The sequence below is a fragment of the Dreissena polymorpha genome, chromosome 15, assembly GCF_020536995.1.
Source record: "Dreissena polymorpha isolate Duluth1 chromosome 15, UMN_Dpol_1.0, whole genome shotgun sequence".
In the NCBI taxonomy this organism is placed as follows: Eukaryota; Metazoa; Mollusca; class Bivalvia; order Myida; family Dreissenidae; genus Dreissena; species Dreissena polymorpha.
The window spans coordinates 11121467-11142401 of record NC_068369.1 but is presented as its reverse complement, the minus strand read 5'-3'; the positions used below and the strand labels follow the sequence as shown (position 1 = coordinate 11142401).

General features: G+C 38.5%; 1 protein-coding gene and 1 long non-coding RNA gene across 7 annotated transcripts in view; both read right to left on the bottom strand.

Annotated features, from left to right (window-relative positions):
* The window catches only part of LOC127860391 (uncharacterized), a 122501-nt gene that overhangs the window by 45748 nt on the left and 55818 nt on the right, over positions 1–20935 (bottom strand). The window lies entirely within an intron of this gene.
* LOC127860390 (myeloperoxidase-like) overlaps positions 872–20935 on the bottom strand; it is a 35159-nt gene continuing 15095 nt past the window's right edge. For all 4 annotated transcript variants that reach the window (XM_052398443.1, XM_052398442.1, XM_052398441.1 and 1 more), the window contains exons 2-15: positions 16092–16206; positions 15060–15189; positions 13746–13954; positions 13108–13290; positions 12954–12984; positions 12317–12432; positions 5948–6061; positions 5480–5584; positions 4743–5037; positions 4259–4450; positions 3154–3387; positions 2189–2352; positions 1599–1695; positions 872–1255 (exon numbers count right to left, since the gene is read on the bottom strand). In XM_052398443.1, coding sequence (XP_052254403.1) covers positions 1126–1255; positions 1599–1695; positions 2189–2352; positions 3154–3387; positions 4259–4450; positions 4743–5037; positions 5480–5584; positions 5948–6061; positions 12317–12432; positions 12954–12984; positions 13108–13290; positions 13746–13954; positions 15060–15189; positions 16092–16179 — 2088 coding nt within the window. In that variant the 5' untranslated portion in view covers positions 16180–16206 and the 3' untranslated portion in view covers positions 872–1125. The remainder of the gene's footprint in view (positions 1256–1598; positions 1696–2188; positions 2353–3153; positions 3388–4258; positions 4451–4742; positions 5038–5479; positions 5585–5947; positions 6062–12316; positions 12433–12953; positions 12985–13107; positions 13291–13745; positions 13955–15059; positions 15190–16091; positions 16207–20935) is intronic.

Below are 20935 nucleotides of genomic sequence, written 5' to 3'. Positions count from 1 at the left end.
GACATCATTTTACCTCATAGTTAACACACGTTGTAAATAAATGAAATTGACACCAATAAACGTTTGAAAAGCTTGGCTTAATAGTGTTAATTTTGCTTTATTCCATTTAAATACTTTTATGTAAAGAATTATTTACATAAAACTTATTATTACTCGTCACGGACCACTTTAACAGTGATACGGGAAATTTAAGTGCATACAATTTACGCGTAACCTTTGTTCGGTACTGGTCTATTTTGCTTGCCTTATACACCAAAGGCTTTCCTAACCGAGAGTAATACATTTGTATTGTTATTTTGAAAGGACTATTTAAACATCCTTCAGAAAGTAACACAATGATAGAAGAAATGAATCGACAAAACGTGGTTTACAAATGATGGAGCTATGTTTAGTTTGAAAAGTATCTTTGTGTATTTGTGCCTTGATGCACAATTCTGACATTTTTTCTCCATATTGCTATGTTGATGTTTGAAAATAACATAACTGCCACCAAAACGACTATGTTTTTATAAATTATTTAACGCAATTACAAGATAAATGAATGTTATACGCTCTGGTGGCACGTGCAGAATTAAGCTGTTTATTTATATCATCCAACGATCCGAGCTTATATACACGCATGATACACAACTTATACATGATAACTATATGATATAATAATGATATAAAACTGTACGTGATATGGTCGACAAATTTAAATTACATGTGAACTATCTCTATCCTTTTCTAGTGACGTTTGACTGAACATATACTAGGGAAATGCGCTGCTGCATCACTTTCTTGAGATGATAAAGCAATAGCAAAAACATATTTAAATATTCCAATCAAATACTGGACTGGATAATAAAACAAAAATATTTGAACAAATGTACATGTTTTTATCCTTTTATTTATTTCTGCATCTAGTGTCGGTATGTTTTACAAAAAAATAATCGTAATGATATTGAGCATGTCTACAGTTATACACTTATAACAAGTTGTTCTAAATGTACAAAAAACAAACAAATGCCCATATAAACATTGTTCAGAAAAGATGTAAATAAATAACCGCCTATGCGCAATGTCATTACTGATGTTATGTCTCTTGTTTCTTAATTATTTTCTCAGTCGTTGCGTCGTGTATTGTTATTTTGCATTTTCATCGTCTTCGTCTGATTTGACATCTGAGTCTGGTGAGACGTCTCCGGCTGTTGACGACACACAGAAACGATTCACGTCAATATCGGCGATTTGCTGGCAGCTCCTTAGTGGGTCACTGAAAATAATAAAGAGTGTGTTATATACTAATGAGATCCTTGAAACCAAGGGTACGGTATTTCAGATGCAATTGCATGGTCAAATAATGTGGCGGTTACATCAACACAATAAATTAATAGCGTGTTTGTCTACCAATTCGCATACATTCAATATATCCCAATCCAACCCAAGTGTGTATCATTTTATAACAATGTTTATGTCGATAAATGAAACTGCATAGCATCGTATTTGAAGACAGTCTATAAAGTCAACACTTAGTTGTTCACAGACAATTTCTGAAGCCCTTCAACGCCATTTCAGAAATTTAATAATTATAAAGCAACATGTAATATCAAACTCACGCTTGTTTGAAGACGTTTGGAAAATTGATCTTGTTGAAGTTGTAGTTCTGGCACAGCAGTGAGGCCAGGCTGTATTTCTGAATGGCGGCTTGTTGCGCTTAGAAAGCAAAACATTATGTTATATTAGAAGATGTTAAATACAAAAGCAAAAACACTTAATATTACACTAGCTCGTTTATTATGTATCACTAAAATTTAATCAGATACCTACCATGGTCCTCCAAAACAAAGTTTTAAATATCATAAGCATAAGCGTAAATGACAGCACGCTGTGTCTATATTCGGAGTTGTAACCGGTTTATTTTTTTTTCCAAATAGAAATTATGCACAAAAGTGTTTCAATTTGAATATACAAGCGCTTACACCATATTTTTCCTTTCGACAATACCTTTTAACATATTAAATTCAACATCCTATCATTCTCGTCCATTCGTTAGCTGCTTCAATGTAAGGATTAAACAAGGTGTTACCTACTTATGTACTGACTATGGTCGTCATAATAAGGTATGTATTATGTTGATATAGCACATGAAGCGATGGAAACCTAGCCTATTGACACGATGGTGGACCAAGATGATCGATGAACATACCTTTGTTAAAGCCAGTGCCCTTGTTCTGATAGAAGAATCTGTCTCCGAACTTGAGTCTCCGGAACTGGTCCCCTATAATACACTCCATGGTCGGACCCAAGGTTCCACCAGAGACGGGCTTTTCGCTCAGGGCTCCGGGGAAAAAGTCTATGTCTTGGGGCGAACTGAAGCGATACGTTATCAGGATAGTCATTATGTAATTACTGATTTGAAAAGACCTGTCATAGGACAAAGGCCCGATTTCCTTGAAACAATCACACATTTTAGGGGCCCGTGACAGATCGATGATTTGGGGCGAACTAAATTCAATAACGGGGCTGAATAAAATCAAATCAGTAAATAAGATTCAAGCCGTATCAGTGAATGTTTTGGGTCGAAACGAAATCCTAAAATACTTTCAAATAACACAATGTATATAAGTGATTAAAGGTGACTACCAACGTAGAGCATAATGTACTAGTATCTTGCTGCCGTTTACATAACTTGAGTACGAACGAAATGTTCAGAATAAGTATTAATACGAATACACAATAGGATTTTATAATTGACATTGACATGTTATGCTTGCTTTGAATACTTGTAATACATTGACATAAGCAGTTATCGTTTAAATTAACATTTATTACACAAACATATTTAGCAAACAAATACAACACAAACAATGAATTGTAGTTATGTGCATATATTTAACATACTTTTTAACTATTTGCACAATCTGCTCAGTAGCATGTAGATGCTGACTATTTATGTCTTGACATTAAAAAGGTCGTTTGCTTCAGGCTGGATGGTGGGAGGATCAACCAGATTGTCCGCAGACGCAGAAATTCTTAACTGTAAGAGCTTGGCAAATAATCAAAATTGACAACCGTTTGACGCCATTACTGTACAGTACTTGTAACCAGCCGCCTTAAGAAGAGTGATTGTCTCAAGGGTTTGCTCAACAAGACCCCCAACTGAGACAGTACCTGTAACCGGCAGCCTGCAGAAGAGTGATTGTTTCAAGGGTGTGATCAACAAGGCCTCCTGGTGAGGAGGTTTTCCAGGAACTCACTGGCGACAGTCCGCACCATTTCCGGAACTCGTTGTAGGAGGGTAGACCGTGGTCGCGACCCCTCTGGATGTTCAGGGATGCCAGATCGAAGGAAGTATCGGCTAACGTGTTGACAAATAGATTGTTGCGGACAGTGTCTTCGATGATTCTAAACATATAGTGTTTTGCAATAAATGCTAATACTGACAAAGCACTGCTTTGCATGAATAATGCGCAAACAAGTTCGCATGTTTGTATAAGCTTAGATTGTTGCTAGCTACATGTGCAATTCAATAACTGGTTCCGATGCAAATTGGTTCACTCAAAAGTATGATATTTGTCCATAAAGTTTATCTTCGTCAGTAGAAAATTAAAAGTAATTAGACTCTATGGTAAACTGTATTTTCGAAATGAATAAACATAATAATCATCACAAAAGGAGACTCTGCTGGACTATATAAATACCGTTTGAGATCGAATGAAAAACTACAACATTTATAAGTGTACACACAGTTTGTAAACATGCAAGCTGGTGTTATCTTTAAGCAGTACATGATGACTATTGTAAAGCTTTAATTGAAGGAACAATATTGATACGAAATCAAAAGAGACGTTTAAGTAGAATACAACCTGCGAAACTGTGCACACAGAAACATAACTATACAAGACAGAACAGAACGTAAACGAATAAATACATTTAAAAAATGTGTAGATGTGTATTGTTCACGGAATAATGTTATCTATGTGGAAACGGTGCATAACCGTTCAAATATACAACACATACAAGAGGTAAAGCTTTCCGTGCATCATAGGATAGGGTTTTCTAATATTGTATGAAATACTTTCTTCAAATTGAAATAACACACAGGTTTAGTCGGTGTTTTTGTTAAACGACATAACGATATTCAATGACAAACATTAAGTAAGACTAACTTGAAACGTTCATACTGGCTGATGGGAAAGTTACATTAAAAGTTTTAAACGATAACAAACACAATAGTAAGAGCTCTATGTTTGTTTTATTTGTGGACTTCAAGTACCTGTCAGTGTTCTGTGATTTGAGAGCAGACAGCGCGTAGGAGAGCCCCTGCATCCCTGATTGACCTCCGTTCACAGACTGTATATAGGTCATGTTGGGATCACCGAAGGTCAGGTTGAGAAGTGTCTCGCGGAACGGCTGGAAGTTCTTCGTGAACACCGACATAAACGTAGGAATCCAAGTGTGGCCCATACTGTCAGATTGTATAGAAAAATGTGCTATGAATATGTATATCCTTTACAAATACGTATTAATGTATGCTACATAAAACCATATACAGTAAACACTAACATGAATTGTTTCTGAATATGCATAAATGATTAAGTATAAATAACATTTTGTATGTGAAATACTAAATATATTTAGGTTAAATAAAACGTGTAGTTAAAATCATATTCTGTACAATAAAAATTCTTTTTAAAGTGTTGCAATGAGTTCCACGAACATGAATATGTAATATTATTATATGATATATTTAAACATACCGGAACGCTATTCCAAAAACGTTGGCAGCGGTAGGATCAAGCTTTGAATCGTATTTGTATTTGTTTGAACTGGCAAGTTTATTTTTCGTCATCGCAGTCGGCGAAAGGAAAGCAGGGAGAAATTCATCGTAAACAATCTTCTGCATGATTCCGATCAAGAGTTTTCTTGTCTGCTGGAATGCTTCCTCGTCATCCGGAAAACATGGCCTAAGTCCATTCGCCAGACGATTATGTTCGAGTACAAACACATTGTGGTATGAAATAAGAGACGGAATTTCGTTGACTCGTACGTCACCTACAACCAACGCCATCTAAATATGAATATGACACATGCTATCGTATCTCAATAGTTCATTGCATATTGCATATATATGTATATATAACATCAAGAATGCGCTTTCAAGGCTAATACATCCACACAATATAAAGAATTCTTCAATTATCAAATCGAAATATTTCACATGTCAAAGAACCGGAATTAACTTTGAAACTTATAATATTATGCTACTAAAATGTTCTCTGTTTCGAGTCAATTAATCGGCATTTCATGAAAACGCAATTATTGAAGAAGTAACTAAACTGACACGTTTCTTAAGTTGAAGATTATCATTTATCAGAAAACAATCAGCGTGATTTCGAGTAATTTGTGCCCAATGATTGCTGTGTTTATGTGCTCCTTTCTTAAACGAATAGGTTAACGATAAAATGTCATTATTTTAAAAACCAGTGATTCTCACCAGCAATACTGCAGCGTATACCATTGGCCGCGTCTGAACGGCACACTTCATCAGGACCGTCAGGAAGGCGGGGTCCATCTGCACCTTGTGAGACCTTCATAAACGCTATAAATAGAATTACATTGTATGCAAGCTATTAATATAATAAAACGTTTTATTTGCGACAAGATGAGTTTGCTTTACACATATGTATACCTTCTTAAACTCAATAGAAATATATGTGCATGTTGTCTGTTTATGTTTTAGAAATTTAATACGAAGGTCCGTCTTCAATTACACACATGCATAGGCCATAACATTGCATTAAAGTAAAGACATGTTGTTGTTACATTTATACTTTCTTTTGCACTATCATCTTAAAATAATTTATACCCTTAATAAACAACTGTACGACTGTGACATTACCAGTTCTCAAATTCGTGATCTTACTCTTGGAAATAAGTTATATTTGTATGATAGCATACGTACGTGTATTTCCCTCGCGCAATAACGCCAGACGCGCTTCCGAAGAACCGTAGACGTTTGAAGCGTCCACGAATGACGTTAGATCATTGGTCTGCTGACGTTGCAATACTCCACCAGCTTAAAACATAAATCCAAAAGATATTACGCGGGAACTGGAACAAAATGTTTACGATTACTCTTGACAAAGTTGGGAATATCTAACATTAAAAGTTGGACTTTGCATAGCAAAATTGAAAATGGTTTAATATATGTGTAATTTAATTAAAACATACTTATTTTACAATGTTTAGGTTTTGATAGGAGAAGCTAAGCTACGAAATTTTTAATTTTTAATGATACAATCTATCAGTTGTAAAACCCTTTCACAATGTATGAAAACGATGTCCATTTTGCGATTTAATGGCATTACAAGGCTTGATGAAATATTTAACTATGTTTTACAAAACACATGGATAAACAAATTGCTAAAAGGACGAAAAATACCAACCCCAAAAGGGTAGACACCTAAATAATAACAACCGTTACGGCATATTAAGAAATAAGGACAAAAAGGTAACACTTGAAATAATTACCTTGTAGCAAGTAGATTTAACTTAAGATCGTGATTATTACGATAGATGCATTATCAATCAAGTTTTATCATTCATTTGAACACAAAAATAGTGTGTGTTTTATTTTTTGATTTTAAATTTAATTAAAAACTTTATTTTAAATTATTAAACTTTTTTAAATTCTTCAACTGCTGTGCTTACCGAGATCCACCTTTTACGTACTTTCAACGACATCAAACAAAACATTGACCGGACATGAAATACAAATGGTCGCTAGACATGAGCACGTTTTACATCAGTTATTGACCTAATTTCATTACACGTTGGTAGAGAAAATATATTAAGTTAGTGATGTGATTACACAGATGACAATTCTTGATGGATCGATACCTTTTCGGCTGTGAGCAATTAGCATACGGCACTTGAAACATTATTAACGAAATACGTAAAGCGTACAGTACAAACCTGATGACTTGCAAAGGTTCCCAGCTGACCTCGGGAAGCGTTCTGTACAAACCTGATGACTTGCAGAGGACCCCAGCTGACCTCGGGAAACGTACTGTACAAACCTGATGACTTGCAGAGGATCCCAGCTGACCTCGGGAAGCGTACTGTACAAACCTGATGACTTGCAGAGGACCCCAGCTGACCTCGGGAAACGTACTGTACAAACCTGATGACTTGCAGAGGATCCCAGCTGACCTCGGGAAGCGTTCTGTACAAACCTGATGACTTGCAGAGGACCCCAGCTGACCTTGGGAAACGTACTGTACAAACCTGACGACTTGCAGAGGATCCCAGCTGACCTCGGGAAGCGTACTGTACAAACCTGATGACTTGCAGAGGATCCAAGCTGACCTCGGGAAGCGTACTGTACAAACCTGATGACTTGCAGAGGATCCAAGCTGATCTCGGGAAGCGTACTGTACAAACCTGATGACTTGCAGAGGATCCCAGCGGACCTCGGGAAGCGTACTGTACAAACCTGATGACTTGCAGAGGATCCAAGCTGACCTCGGGAAGCGTACTGTACAAACCTGATGACTTGCAGAGGATCCAAGCTGATCTCGGGAAGCGTACTGTACAAACCTGATGACTTGCAGAGGATCCCAGCTGACCTCGGGAAGCGTACTGTACAAACCTGATGACTTGCAGAGGATCCCAGCGGACCTCGGGAAGCGTACTGTACAAACCTGATGACTTGCAGAGGATCCCAGCTGACCTCGGGAAACGTACTGTACAAACCTGATGACTTGCAGAGGATCCCAGCGGGCCTCGGGAAGCGTACTGTACAAACCTGATGACTTGCAGAGGATCCCAGCGGACCTCGGGAAGCGTACTGTACAAACCTGATGACTTGCAGAGGATCCCAGCGGACCTCGGGAAGCGTACTGTACAAACCTGATGACTTGCAGAGGATCCCAGCGGACCTCGGGAAGCGTACTGTACAAACCTGATGACTTGCAGAGGTTCCCAGCTGACCTCGGGAAGCGTACTGTACAAACCTGATGACTTGCATAGGTTCCCAGCTGACCTCGGGAAGCGTACTGTACAAACCTGATGACTTGCAGAGGATCCCAGCTGATCTCGGGAAGCGTTCTGGACAAACCTGATGACTTGCAGAGGATCCCAGTAGACCTCGGGAAACGTACTGTACAAACCTGATGACTTGCAGAGGATCCCAGCTGATCTCGGGAAGCGTTCTGTACAAACCTGATGACTTGCAGAGGATCCCAGCTGATCTCGGGAAGCGTACTGTACAAACCTGATGACTTGCAGAGGATCCCAGCTGATCTCGGGAAGCGTTCTGTACAAACCTGATGACTTGCAGAGGATCCCAGCTGATCTCGGGAAGCGTACTGTACAAACCTGATGACTTGAAGAGGATCCCAGCTGATCTCGGGAAGCGTTCTGTACAAACCTGATGACTTGCAGAGGATCCCAGTAGACCTCGGAAAGCGTACTGTACAAACCTGATGACTTGCAGAGGATCCCAGCTGATCTCGGGAAGCGTTCTGTACAAACCTGATGACTTGCAGAGGATCCCAGCTGATCTCGGGAAGCGTTCTGTACAAACCTGATGACTTGCAGAGGATCCCAGCTGATCTCGGGAAGCGTTCTGTACAAACCTGATGACTTGCAGAGGATCCCAGCTGATCTCGGGAAGCGTACTGTACAAACCTGATGACTTGCAGAGGATCCCAGCTGACCTCGGGATACCTACTGTACAAACCTGATGACTTGCAGAGGATCCCAGCTGATCTCGGGAAGCGTACTGTACAAACCTGATGACTTGAAGAGGATCCCAGCTGACCTCGGGATACCTACTGTACAAACCTGATGACTTGCAGAGGATCCCAGCTGATCTCGGGAAGCGTACTGTACAAACCTGATGACTTGCAGAGGATCCCAGCTGACCTCGGGAAGCGTACTGTACAAACCTGATGACTTGCAGAGGATCCCAGCTGACATCGGGAAGCGTACTGTACAAACCTGATGACTTGTAGAGGATCCCAGCTGACCTCGGGAATCGTACTGTACAAACCTGATAACTTGCAAAGGATCCCAGCTGACCTCGGGAAGCGTACTGTACAAACGTGATGACTTGCAAAGGATCCCAGCTTATCTCGAGATACGTACTGTACAAACCTGACGACTTGCAGAGGATCCCAGCTGACCTCGGGAAGCGTACTGTACAAACCTGATGACTTGCAGAGTATCCAAGCTGACCTCGGGAAGCGTACTGTACAAACCTGATGACTTGCAGAGGATCCAAGCTGACCTCGGGAAGCGTACTATACAAACCTGATGCCTTGCAAAGGATTCCAGCTGACCTCGGAAAGCGTACTGTACAAACCTGATGACTTGCAGAGGATCCAAGCTGACCTCGGGAAGCGTACTGTACAAACCTGATGACTTGCAGAGGATCCAAGCTGATCTCGGGAAGCGTACTGTACAAACCTGATGACTTGCAGAGGATCCCAGCTGACCTCGGGAAGCGTACTGTACAAACCTGATGACTTGCAGAGGATCCCAGCGGACCTCGGGAAGCGTTCTGTACAAACCTGATGAATTGCAAAGGATCCCAGCGGACCTCGGGAAGCGTACTGTACAAACCTGATGACTTGCAGAGGATCCAAGCTGACCTCGGGAAGCGTACTGTACAAACCTGATGACTTGCAAAGGATCCCAGCTGACCTCGGGAAGCGTACTGTAAAAACCTGATGATTTGCAGAGGATCCAAGCTGATCTCGGGAAGCGAACTGTACAAACCTGATGACTTGCAGAGGATCCAAGCTGACCTCGGGAAGCGTACTGTACAAACTTGATGACTTGCAAAGGATCCCAGCTGACCTCGGGAAGCGTACTGTAAAAACCGGATGATTTGCAGAGGATCCAAGCTGATCTCGGGAAGCGAACTGTACAAACGTGATTACTTGCAAAGGATCCCAGCTTATCTCGGAATACGTACTGTACAAGCCTGATGACTTGCAAAGGATACCTGCTGACCTCGGGAAGCGTACTGTACAAACCTGATGACTTGCGGAGAATCACAGCTGACCTCGGGAAGCGTACTGTACAAACCTGATGACTTGCAAAGGATCCCAGCTGACCTCGGGAAGCGTACTGTACAAACCTGATGACTTGCGGAGGATCCAAGCTGATCTCGGGAAGCGTACTGTACAAACCTGATGACTTGCAGAGGATCCAAGCTGATCTCGGGAAGCGTACTGTACAAACCTGATGACTTGCAGAGGATCCCAGCTGATCTCGGGAAGCGTTCTGTACAAACCTGATGACTTGCAAAGGATACCTGCTGACCTCGGGAAGCGTACTGTACAAACCTGATGACTTGCGGAGGATCCAAGCTGATCTCGGGAAGCGTACTGTACAAACCTAATGACTTGCAGAGGATCCAAGCTGACCTCGGGAAGCGTACTGTACAAACCTGATGACTTGCAGAGGATCCCAGCTGACCTCGGAAAGCGTACTGTACAAACCTGATGACTTGCAGAGGATCCCAGCTGATCTCGGGAAGCGTACTGTACAAACCTGATGACTTGAAGAGGATCCCAGCTGACCTCGGGATACCTACTGTACAAACCTGATGACTTGCAGAGGATCCCAGCTGATCTCGGGAAGCGTACTGTACAAACCTGATGACTTGCAGAGGATCCCAGCTGACCTCGGGAAGCGTACTGTACAAACCTGTTGACTTGCAGAGGATCCCAGCTGACATCGGGAAGCGTACTGTACAAACCTGATGACTTGTAGAGGATCCCAGCTGACCTCGGGAATCGTACTGTACAAACCTGATAACTTGCAAAGGATCCCAGCTGACCTCGGGAAGCGTACTGTACAAACGTGATGACTTGCAAAGGATCCCAGCTTATCTCGAGATACGTACTGTACAAACCCGATTACTTGCAAAAGATCCCAGCTGACCTCGGAGTACGTACTGTACAAACCTGATGACTTGCAAAGGAGCACAGCAGACCTCGGGATAAGTACTGTACAATCCTGATGACTAGCAGAGGATCCAAGCTGACCTCGGGAAGCGTACTATACAAACCTGATGCCTTGCAAAGGATTCCAGCTGACCTCGGAAAGCGTACTGTACAAACCTGATGATTTGAAGAGGATCCCAGCTTATCTCGGGATAGGTACTGTACACATTTGATGACTTGCAGAGGATCCAGTCTTACCTCGGGAAGCGTACTGTACAAACCTGATGACTTGCAAAGGATCCCAGCTTACCTCGGGATACGTACTGTACAAACCTGATGACTTGCAAAGGATTCCAGCTGACCTCGGGAAGCGTTCTGTACAAACCTGATGAATTGCAAAGGATCCCAGCGGACCTCGGGAAGCGTACTGTACAAACCTGATGACTTGCAGAGGATCCAAGCTGACCTCGGGAAGCGTACTGTACAAACCTGATGACTTGCAAAGGATCCCAGCTGACCTCGGGAAGCGTACTGTAAAAACCTGATGATTTGCAGAGGATCCAAGCTGATCTCGGGAAGCGAACTGTACAAACCTGATGACTTGCAGAGGATCCAAGCTGACCTCGGGAAGCGTACTGTACAAACTTGATGACTTGCAAAGGATCCCAGCTGACCTCGGGAAGCGTACTGTAAAAACCGGATGATTTGCAGAGGATCCAAGCTGATCTCGGGAAGCGAACTGTACAAACGTGATTACTTGCAAAGGATCCCAGCTTATCTCGGAATACGTACTGTACAAGCCTGATGACTTGCAAAGGATACCTGCTGACCTCGGGAAGCGTACTGTACAAACCTGATGACTTGCGGAGAATCACAGCTGACCTCGGGAAGCGTACTGTACAAACCTGATGACTTGCAAAGGATCCCAGCTGACCTCGGGAAGCGTACAGTACAAGCCTGATGACTTGCGGAGGATCCAAGCTGATCTCGGGAAGCGTACTGTACAAACCTGATGACTTGCAGAGGATCCAAGCTGATCTCGGGAAGCGTACTGTACAAACCTGATGACTTGCAGAGGATCCAAGCTGACCTCGGGAAGCGTACTGTACAAGCCTGATGACTTGCAAAGGATACCTGCTGACCTCGGGAAGCGTACTGTACAAACCTGATGACTTGCGGAGGATCCAAGCTGATCTCGGGAAGCGTACTGTACAAACCTAATGACTTGCAGAGGATCCAAGCTGACCTCGGGAAGCGTACTGTACAAACCTGATGACTTGTAGAGGATCCCAGCTGACCTCGGAAAGCGTACTGTACAAACCTGATGACTTGCAGAGGACCCAAGCTGACCTCGGGAAGCGTACTGTACAAACCTGGTGACTTGCAGAGGATCCCAGCTGATCTCGGGACCTCCATGCAGTATCCAGCCTTGAACCGTGGCACAAAAGGATCATCCTCAGCGAAGTTGATGTTGAAACAATTGTCTTGACTAAAGGTGGTTTAAACGGAGACATGTATGGTTTTTAATGTAAAAAAGAAAAACGTCATTTAATTATACCATGAATTGTTATCAGATATTATCGTTAATAAGCAATACACGTTTAAACTAATGTATTGGTGCTTATATTATTCTGTAAATTTAAGGTTTATTTCGGCGCTAACAACTCTTTTATAATTGTCTGTATCTAAATGAAAGTATATTAAAGCACACACATCACGCGAGAGAGTCAAACGGTTTATACATTCAAAGAATACAATATCATACTTAGACTCCAAAGTTATCTTGTGGTTATTCTAAAGAAACGTTATTTCCAGAACTTGCAATTTGTATGCATATGCTTATATTAAAATATTGTTTCCGAAGTAGGGAAATAATCTATCGAATTCGAGAAAATGTAATGAAGCAGTATGGAGTAAAAATAATAAAACCTATTATCCTTCTAGTCAATAATACATGATATATTAGTTACGTTCATTTATAATGATTTTGATTACAGTGCATATACTCACTCGTCATTTTCGGCACAGCAATCGTCGACAGCTAAATAGAAAAACAAAACAAAACAAGATTATGTTTTATTAAACCCCCCATCAATCGGATGATACATAACCATAAATGAACATACTAACACAAAACAGAGATCGTCATGTTAAAAACACTTACCCTTGCTCAGTGGGGTTAATATTATGTCGTGGTCGACGAACTGACCAAATTGAAAGGCCTGCAATGTAAGTTTTGGCGACTTCAGCTGCTGCGGACCCCTATGGACTGCGTTGCTGACCGTTCGTGCGAACGGCAGAGGTTTTCCATCAATACCACGTGAACGAGGGAGGTTCAGATCGTCATCTGATTGACGCGGAATAAATAACACAATTAAAATAAATTGACAAGTTAATGTATTAATATATTTTAATGTTTTAAAAATAGATTAAATGATGGCTAAACTTTAGCTCAATGCCAAATCAGAAAAATATCCATATAGTGATTGTTTTAGTGTTATTGTGATTGTGAAGGAAAACGAAAAATTATGAAATTATTTGCAACAAATGTTCGTTAATTAAAATAATGATTGTTTTGTCCGTTTTTGCAGCTTTTTGAAATACACATTGTTTTACATACCGTTTAACATCTTATAATGAACCCATATCAATCCGTTTGAGATCAATACATAATTAAAACGCAATCATAGGTGCATATTTTGTATAATCTATATTTTAATCTAAACTGATCTCTCATATGCTCGTTACGTCTACAATCATTAAGTTAGTGCCAAATTAAAAACCCTTTGCTCTTCAACACACCATATGCTGCCGGAAGTAGACGACGCTCGGCTGCCCCTGACATTCCCCACGTGGGGTTCTTCAGATTGTTGCACGTGCCATTAATAGACCGAAAAGTTTCACGAGGATTGCATCGGACCGGCGATTTCGGACATAAAGGAAGTTTTTTCAGAAGACGCTGGAATTCCGCCATAACGGTGTCATTTTCAAGCTCAGCCACACTACTTCCTCTGTTAAAGTCAAATGTAAAAAAGCATTCCGTATACATGTTCATTAAAATTACTAGTTAATATTTTGTTATACTTTCAAATAGTCAAAAAATCAAGCAATACAACACAATGTGTAGATAACTTTCACTGCATATTATATCTCGCTTATTATTACACGTTAAAGTTAATGTCATGGTAATTGGTTTTTCCCTTTGCTGGGTTATAACGTCTGAGTTAATTGAGATCAACGTCTGTTTGCAAAACTGTGACGGTTGAACAAACATGTAGACTGTGTTTATTAAAGGTGACCTGAAACACCTATTAAACATGATATTAGTGCCTTTTCACAAAGCAGTTAACTAAACGTATTGTGTAAAAGAGTCATTGGTAAACACACAAAAGTATCATTGTTTGCCCAGGGTGTACAGTTTACGAAACCAACTTCACAGTATTTGTCATTTGGTTGGAGTATTAGGCAGGGCCAACCAAATATAAACATTAGCTTAAATGTTTTGAACAACTGCCGTCGTTTACATTTGTAAAGACACAAAGTATTGTGCAACCAGAATTTTGCAAAAAAAAGTAACATACAAGACTCATCGGCGCATGGTGAAAATGTAGCCTTGCACTCAATGCTCTATCAGCGCAATACTATTTGCGACTTAATCTGCGCCGAAAAGCGATGCGGAAACCATGAACGCATAACACGAGTACGCAAAATAGGTGGCTACTTGAACAAAGCCGATAAAAATAGAAGAAAACTTTGAGTATTAAAATGTGAAAAAGCATTGATCATATTTCCTAATCGAAAGATGATGTGCTGACATCTTTGTTTTCCGATGTAGGTTATTGAAATACTAGCGCGTCTCACTATATTGATGTGTTGCTATTTTACATGCGTGGTTATGTGACATTTGAACATAATATTGCAACAAAGGGTAATAACATATGTGATATTCTTCACTAAATAATATGAGTTATCCTCTTAGCCGTCTTAACAGTACGTTTAGACACTCTCTGAAATGACTTTCATCATACCAATAATATAACCAGTTATTTGAAAACAAGTTACATATTATGTGCACTCATGACGTGACGATTCCTACAAGAAGTCAATACAACGTACTCTTTACGCATTTTGCGCACAGAGGCCATCATGGTTGATAAGTCCCTGTCAGCGGCAGCATCAGCAGCGGTGGGTTGACCTCGTTGGTGGATCTTCCGTAAAGGGCAACCAAATCCTTTAGCGGGACCAGCTGACAAAACAAATACAATTTCTTAGTAGTGGCAGTCTAGATAACTTAGGTCAGTATGCATAACCATACATCATCAAGAATGAAATCAATTATATATGTTGTTAAATTGTGTGTGTCCCCTTTAATCTAGCGACACTGACAATTTATGCAGCATGCAATCTTAAACGTTTGAGTCATTATATACTTAAATGTATAATTTCCTTAAGAATTTTAAGTCTGAAAACCTTATAATTCACATATTTTATTTGTAAATAACATCTTAACGTTTGTGCGTACGAAAAACCCTTACGGGATGCTACTTTATTGGGACTATTAACCGTGTGCAAGGCGTTTAAAATTGTCCAATCAATACTAAAGTAAGATTCTATATATGCGGTATGGTTCTCATTTAAAATAATTTTGATTAAGTTGTCATTTCGATCATGTGCGAGGGGTAAAGGTCTTGGCCTCGATAGGCGGGCGCCATCTTGAGAACATGTTGATGAATTGTAAAATAGAAGCCAGCCCGTAAATTAACATGTCAGTGTATCATTTAATAAACATTAATCTAGTATTTAGTTTTAACAATTTATAAATTGAAACATCAAACTAAGTGCTGTGAATTAAACTTTTTGCGATGCATTGTGATTTTAGCAAACCGACAGTTAATTTTAACAGTTAAATGTTATGAAATGAAAAAAAGAACACGCTATTCATATAACATGTATAATATACGCTGACTTTTTCTAGTATTGAAAGACTTTTGAGAATAAACATGTCTCAAAATATATAATACATTTATAAAGTAAACAGTGCTTTTAAAAGACAAAAACAGTGAATAACACTGAATTATGTATTCAACATTAACATGCGATATATTTTACTAAACAACATTATAAAATATAATTTACAAATAAAATTACCCCATTTTTCTTTAGCACATCCTTTAACAGCGTCCTTTACTTTAGATACAGTGTCGGTTCGAACCCTCGGGACATTCACCACACACATCAGCAAACATAGGGCTGCATAGAGTGCCTTTGAGAAAAATGTGATAGTTGTTTGTATTTTATTTAAGCATGTTTAACAACATGACCGACACAAAGAAACCTAATTTAAGTAAGGATATCACAATACACATATCCTGCAATATAGTTTTATTAAAACGGCACTCTAGATTAAGTAATGGGCATTGCAGTTGATTATTTGTATAAGTACAATTAATACAAATATTAAAATAAACAAGAGCTGCTAGAAGACAGCGCGCTCGATTTTCGAGTGCTTGACAGTATAACGTAAACTATTATGGGAAAATTGTTCATATTTATAAGGTCAAGGTAACATAGTCATATTCTAACTGGATGAGGACCATAATTGAAACATAATGATCGCTAATGTTTAAAAGAAGTGGGACATTATAGACGATTCTGAGTTCAGGTATATTTTCCACAATCTCTGGAATATTTGTAAAGACATTAAAAAACTTAAAAGATTATATTTCAAGTTTGATAGCATTAGATCTGGTTGATGGTTGGACGGTCTTTCAATAATAAAATAATGACAATATGTGTTTTTTTTACCATGTTTAAAAAAAATAGTATTTTTGTGTGTGTAGGGGGGTTGGAGAGGGGAAATAATGTGGGGGGGTGGCTATTTATCAGATGATATTTCAAAAATAAGAAAAAAACAAGAGATGTTTTCGTGAAACACAATGCCCCCCTACTACGCCGCTTTGAAGCCATATAGTTGAGTTTTAATCTTGAAAGATGACCTTGACTTTTCACCACTCAAAATGTGCATATCATGAGATATGCATGCATGTCAAATATGAAGTTGCTATGTTCAATATTGCAAAAGTTGACCTTTTACGTTGACTTTTGACCTTGAGGGATGACCTTTACCTTTCACCTGTCAAAAAGTGCAGCTCCATGAGATACGATCGCATGCCAAATAACGAGTTGCTTTCTTAAATATTGCAAAATTTGACCTTTGACCTTGACCTTTGACATTGAAGGATAACCTTGACCTTTCACCACTCAAAATGTGCAGCTCCATGAGATACACATGCATGCCAAATATCAAATTGCTATCTTCAATATTGCAAAATTGACCTTTGACCTTGACGGATGACCTTGACTTTTATCTTTCACCACTCAAAATGTGCAGCTCCATGAGATACGCATGTATTCCAAATATCGAGTTGCTATCTTCAATATTGTAAAATTTGACCTGTGACCTTGACATTTGACCTTGAATGATGACCTTGACCTGTCATCATTCAAAATGTTCAGCTCCATGAGATATGCATGAATGCCAAATATCAAGTTGCTATCTTCAATATTGCAAAATTTGACCTTTGACCTTGAAGGATGGCCTTGACCATTTACCACTCAAAATGTGCAGCTCTATGAGATACATTTGCATGCCAAATATCAAGTTGCTATCTTCAATATTGCAAAAGTTATTACCAATGTTGAAGTTTCCTTACGGACGCAAAGACTGACGGACATTTCAACTGCTAAAAAAAAATTTGGTTTGGGGGGGATTCTGGGGGTGGGGTTTGGGGGATGGTTTGGGTGGTGTCCATTGTGGTTTGTCAGGTAACTGTTGTTTTGTCAAAGTATGAATCAAATCTGATCCTAAATAAAGAAGTTATGGCAATTTAAGCAAAATGTACTCATTTGACCTTGAGATTCAAGGTCATTCAAATGTCAAGGTAAAATTAAACTGCCAGGTACAGTACCCTCATGATAGTAAGAAAGTATATGAAGTTTGAAAGCAATAGCCTTGATACTTTAGAAGAAAACAAAATATTCAAAGTTTCTTAGTAAAAAAGGGCCATAATTCCGTCAAAATGCCAACTAGAGTTATGCAACTTGTCCGGTACAGTCCCCTTACAATAGTTAGCGAGTGTTCCAAGTCTGAAAGCAATAGCTACGATACTATAGGAGTTTAATGAACAAAAACACAAATTTTAACCAAATTTTCAATTTTCTAAGTATAAAAGGGGCCACAATTCTGTCAAAATGCCAGTCAGAGTTACATAACTTTGCCTGCCTGCACAGCCCTTATTATAGTAAGTAAGTGTTGCAAGTATGAAAGTAATAACTTTGATACTTTAGGAATAAAATGGACCTAAACACAAAACTTAACCAAATTTTCAATTTTCTAAGTATTAAAAAGGCATAACTCTAAAAATAATGCTGACAGAGTTATGCAACTTGACATACACAATTGTCTTTTTTCCATAAAGAAGTATTACAAGTTTGAGTAAATTATCTTTGATAGTGTTAAACATATTTGACTTAATACACAACTTTCACCAACGCCGACGCCGACGCCGGGGCGAGTAGTATAGCTCTCATTTTTCTTCGAAAAGTCGAGCTAAAAATGAGAGACCATAACTAAATTCAAAATTATAGCATCTGGAATTCAATATTGAGTTAAGTGACATTGTGATAAAATATTTAGAAATAAGTTGCAACTCTTAATATGAACTAAGTATTTTCTTATTTGTATTAATATATTTTTCATGTTTTTTAATCATACTTATTACGTTTTAAAAAAAAACGGGATGGTGTATTATCACTGTAACAAGTTCACGAATCACTAAATATTTATATTAATTATACGTATAACAAGCGAGTGAACCATTTTGCTACCACGTTTGTTATTTATCTAAAGCGGATTTCAAAAGATACTTAATTTCAACGTCCAACACTTTAGATGTGATAAGTGTTCATAAAATCCTTTTCGTCGCAATTAATATCAAACATTAAATGATTCAGACAAAATAGAAGTGGAGATTCTTTTCGGTATTTGCTGAATCGATACATCAAGGAATGAATTACCTTAATGATATATCATATATTGTTATGCTCTTATGTTGCCATAAAATGAAATTATACGCTATAAAATGTCATTTTATTGACTGCAATATCATAAAATATGGCAGTTTTATGGCTCTATTGTATTTTTTTGTATCATTTAAAAAAACTTACTTTTTTAAATTTGTGAACTCAAGTCCTGTGTTAATGGTTATATTAATACAAATAATGATATTAAATATGTATTGAGATAGTGACTTATAGCATGTTTACCTTATATTAAACCACACTCTTCCATTATTCAACTCCGCTGTTTGCGTAAAAAGTTGCCGTTATTATAGTTGTATAAGACTATATATAAATCACATACACATTGCAATGCTTACTTATGTTCATTTCCGCACTTATATACATTAGTTGTTAACTGAATTTTGTGCATGCATGTTTATAAACAAGGCTCCAAATATTATTTAGAGATCTCCAATTAAAGGCAGTTAAAAAGTATATCATGTAAATCTTGCTTAAATCTGTTTTAGTGTAGGTTTTTAAATTCTCTGTTAAGCGCACTTTAAATAGTGTTGCAGTTTTTTTAAAGGGTTTTTGCACTTTCAATCGCAATATTATACTATTTAAACTTCATCCTGTTTGCAGTAAATCATAACAACCTAGTAACGGACATACATCAAACAGTCTGTAAAAAATAGGGACATAACTCCATACTATTCCTATATGTAGTACGCAACTTTACAAACCCCCGATTTTATCATAAGAGTGCGACAGGACGAGGTCCTCGGGGGAAAGACAACTACGCATAATACATAACTATAACCATGCAACTTAATTATAAGTGATTGGGATAACGCTATTTGTTTATTATTGTTTTTAACCTGGAAGTATCATCAGCGTTTTTTTTCCTTCTTCAACTAGTACCGGGGAACGGTACCTTTCCCAAAGCCTACCGGAGGCTTCCCAATTTTAGCACCGGACCTTTCCCAATCTCGATATCTACCGTTCCGAACGATTTTAGGTGCCGTTCCCAATAGCCAGTGCCTTTTATTTTCGCTGGAAATATCTTTTGATATTGTCGAGCCTTTCATTTTCGGCCATTTATTTTCGTAGGACATTGTTGCGTAGAAAGTAAACAAAACTTTTCAAATGGGGCGCAATTCTAACCGCTGTGTAAAATGTGAATGGATTACATAACAGCGACGAGTGATCGATATTTCCCGTGAAAGAATTCCATCGCTAAGACCAGTCTTCCTTACATCAATAAACTTTCTCAACACTAATTTCGTTGACATTAAAAAAAAACGTAACCGTATTGAGTTAAATGCGCATATTACTTCTATGTATAGTTTTTTAGGTGTCAAATCCGGACAGTAACTATTCGGATACGAATATAAACAAATAAAAGTTTAACATAAAATTAAAAATAATGAGACATGGGTGTAAAATCCTATAGTTATTTACAACATATACATAAGCATTTAATGGCAGATGATCTTAATATCTTATTTGATGATTTGAAAAAAAATCAAAACAAAATATAAGACTTACCTTTGAAAATTATTGTTAAAGCATTCCACTCTAAAAACTCATTTTGGTTACGTGTGACTATTCTCACTGTCTATTGTTAAAAGATGTCAAACCAGTACAAGATCCATTGTTGTTGTTTTTCTTTAGTTTTTAAGTTTTTAATTTAACTCACATGAAACATTGCAGGGCTTGTAAGACTTTTAAGGGCTAAAACAAAATTATTAATATTAATTTTTATGCAACCTCAGTGCTTATGCCTATCACTGGAAGATATTTTTCCAATTGACGGGCACATTCTAACTGAAGTGGCAATAACACAATTTTCACATGACATGATACGATAGTCAAAATATCATAACCGTACTGTAGTTTTTCTGTCAAAACCTAGAGTTTAAAATGCTTTG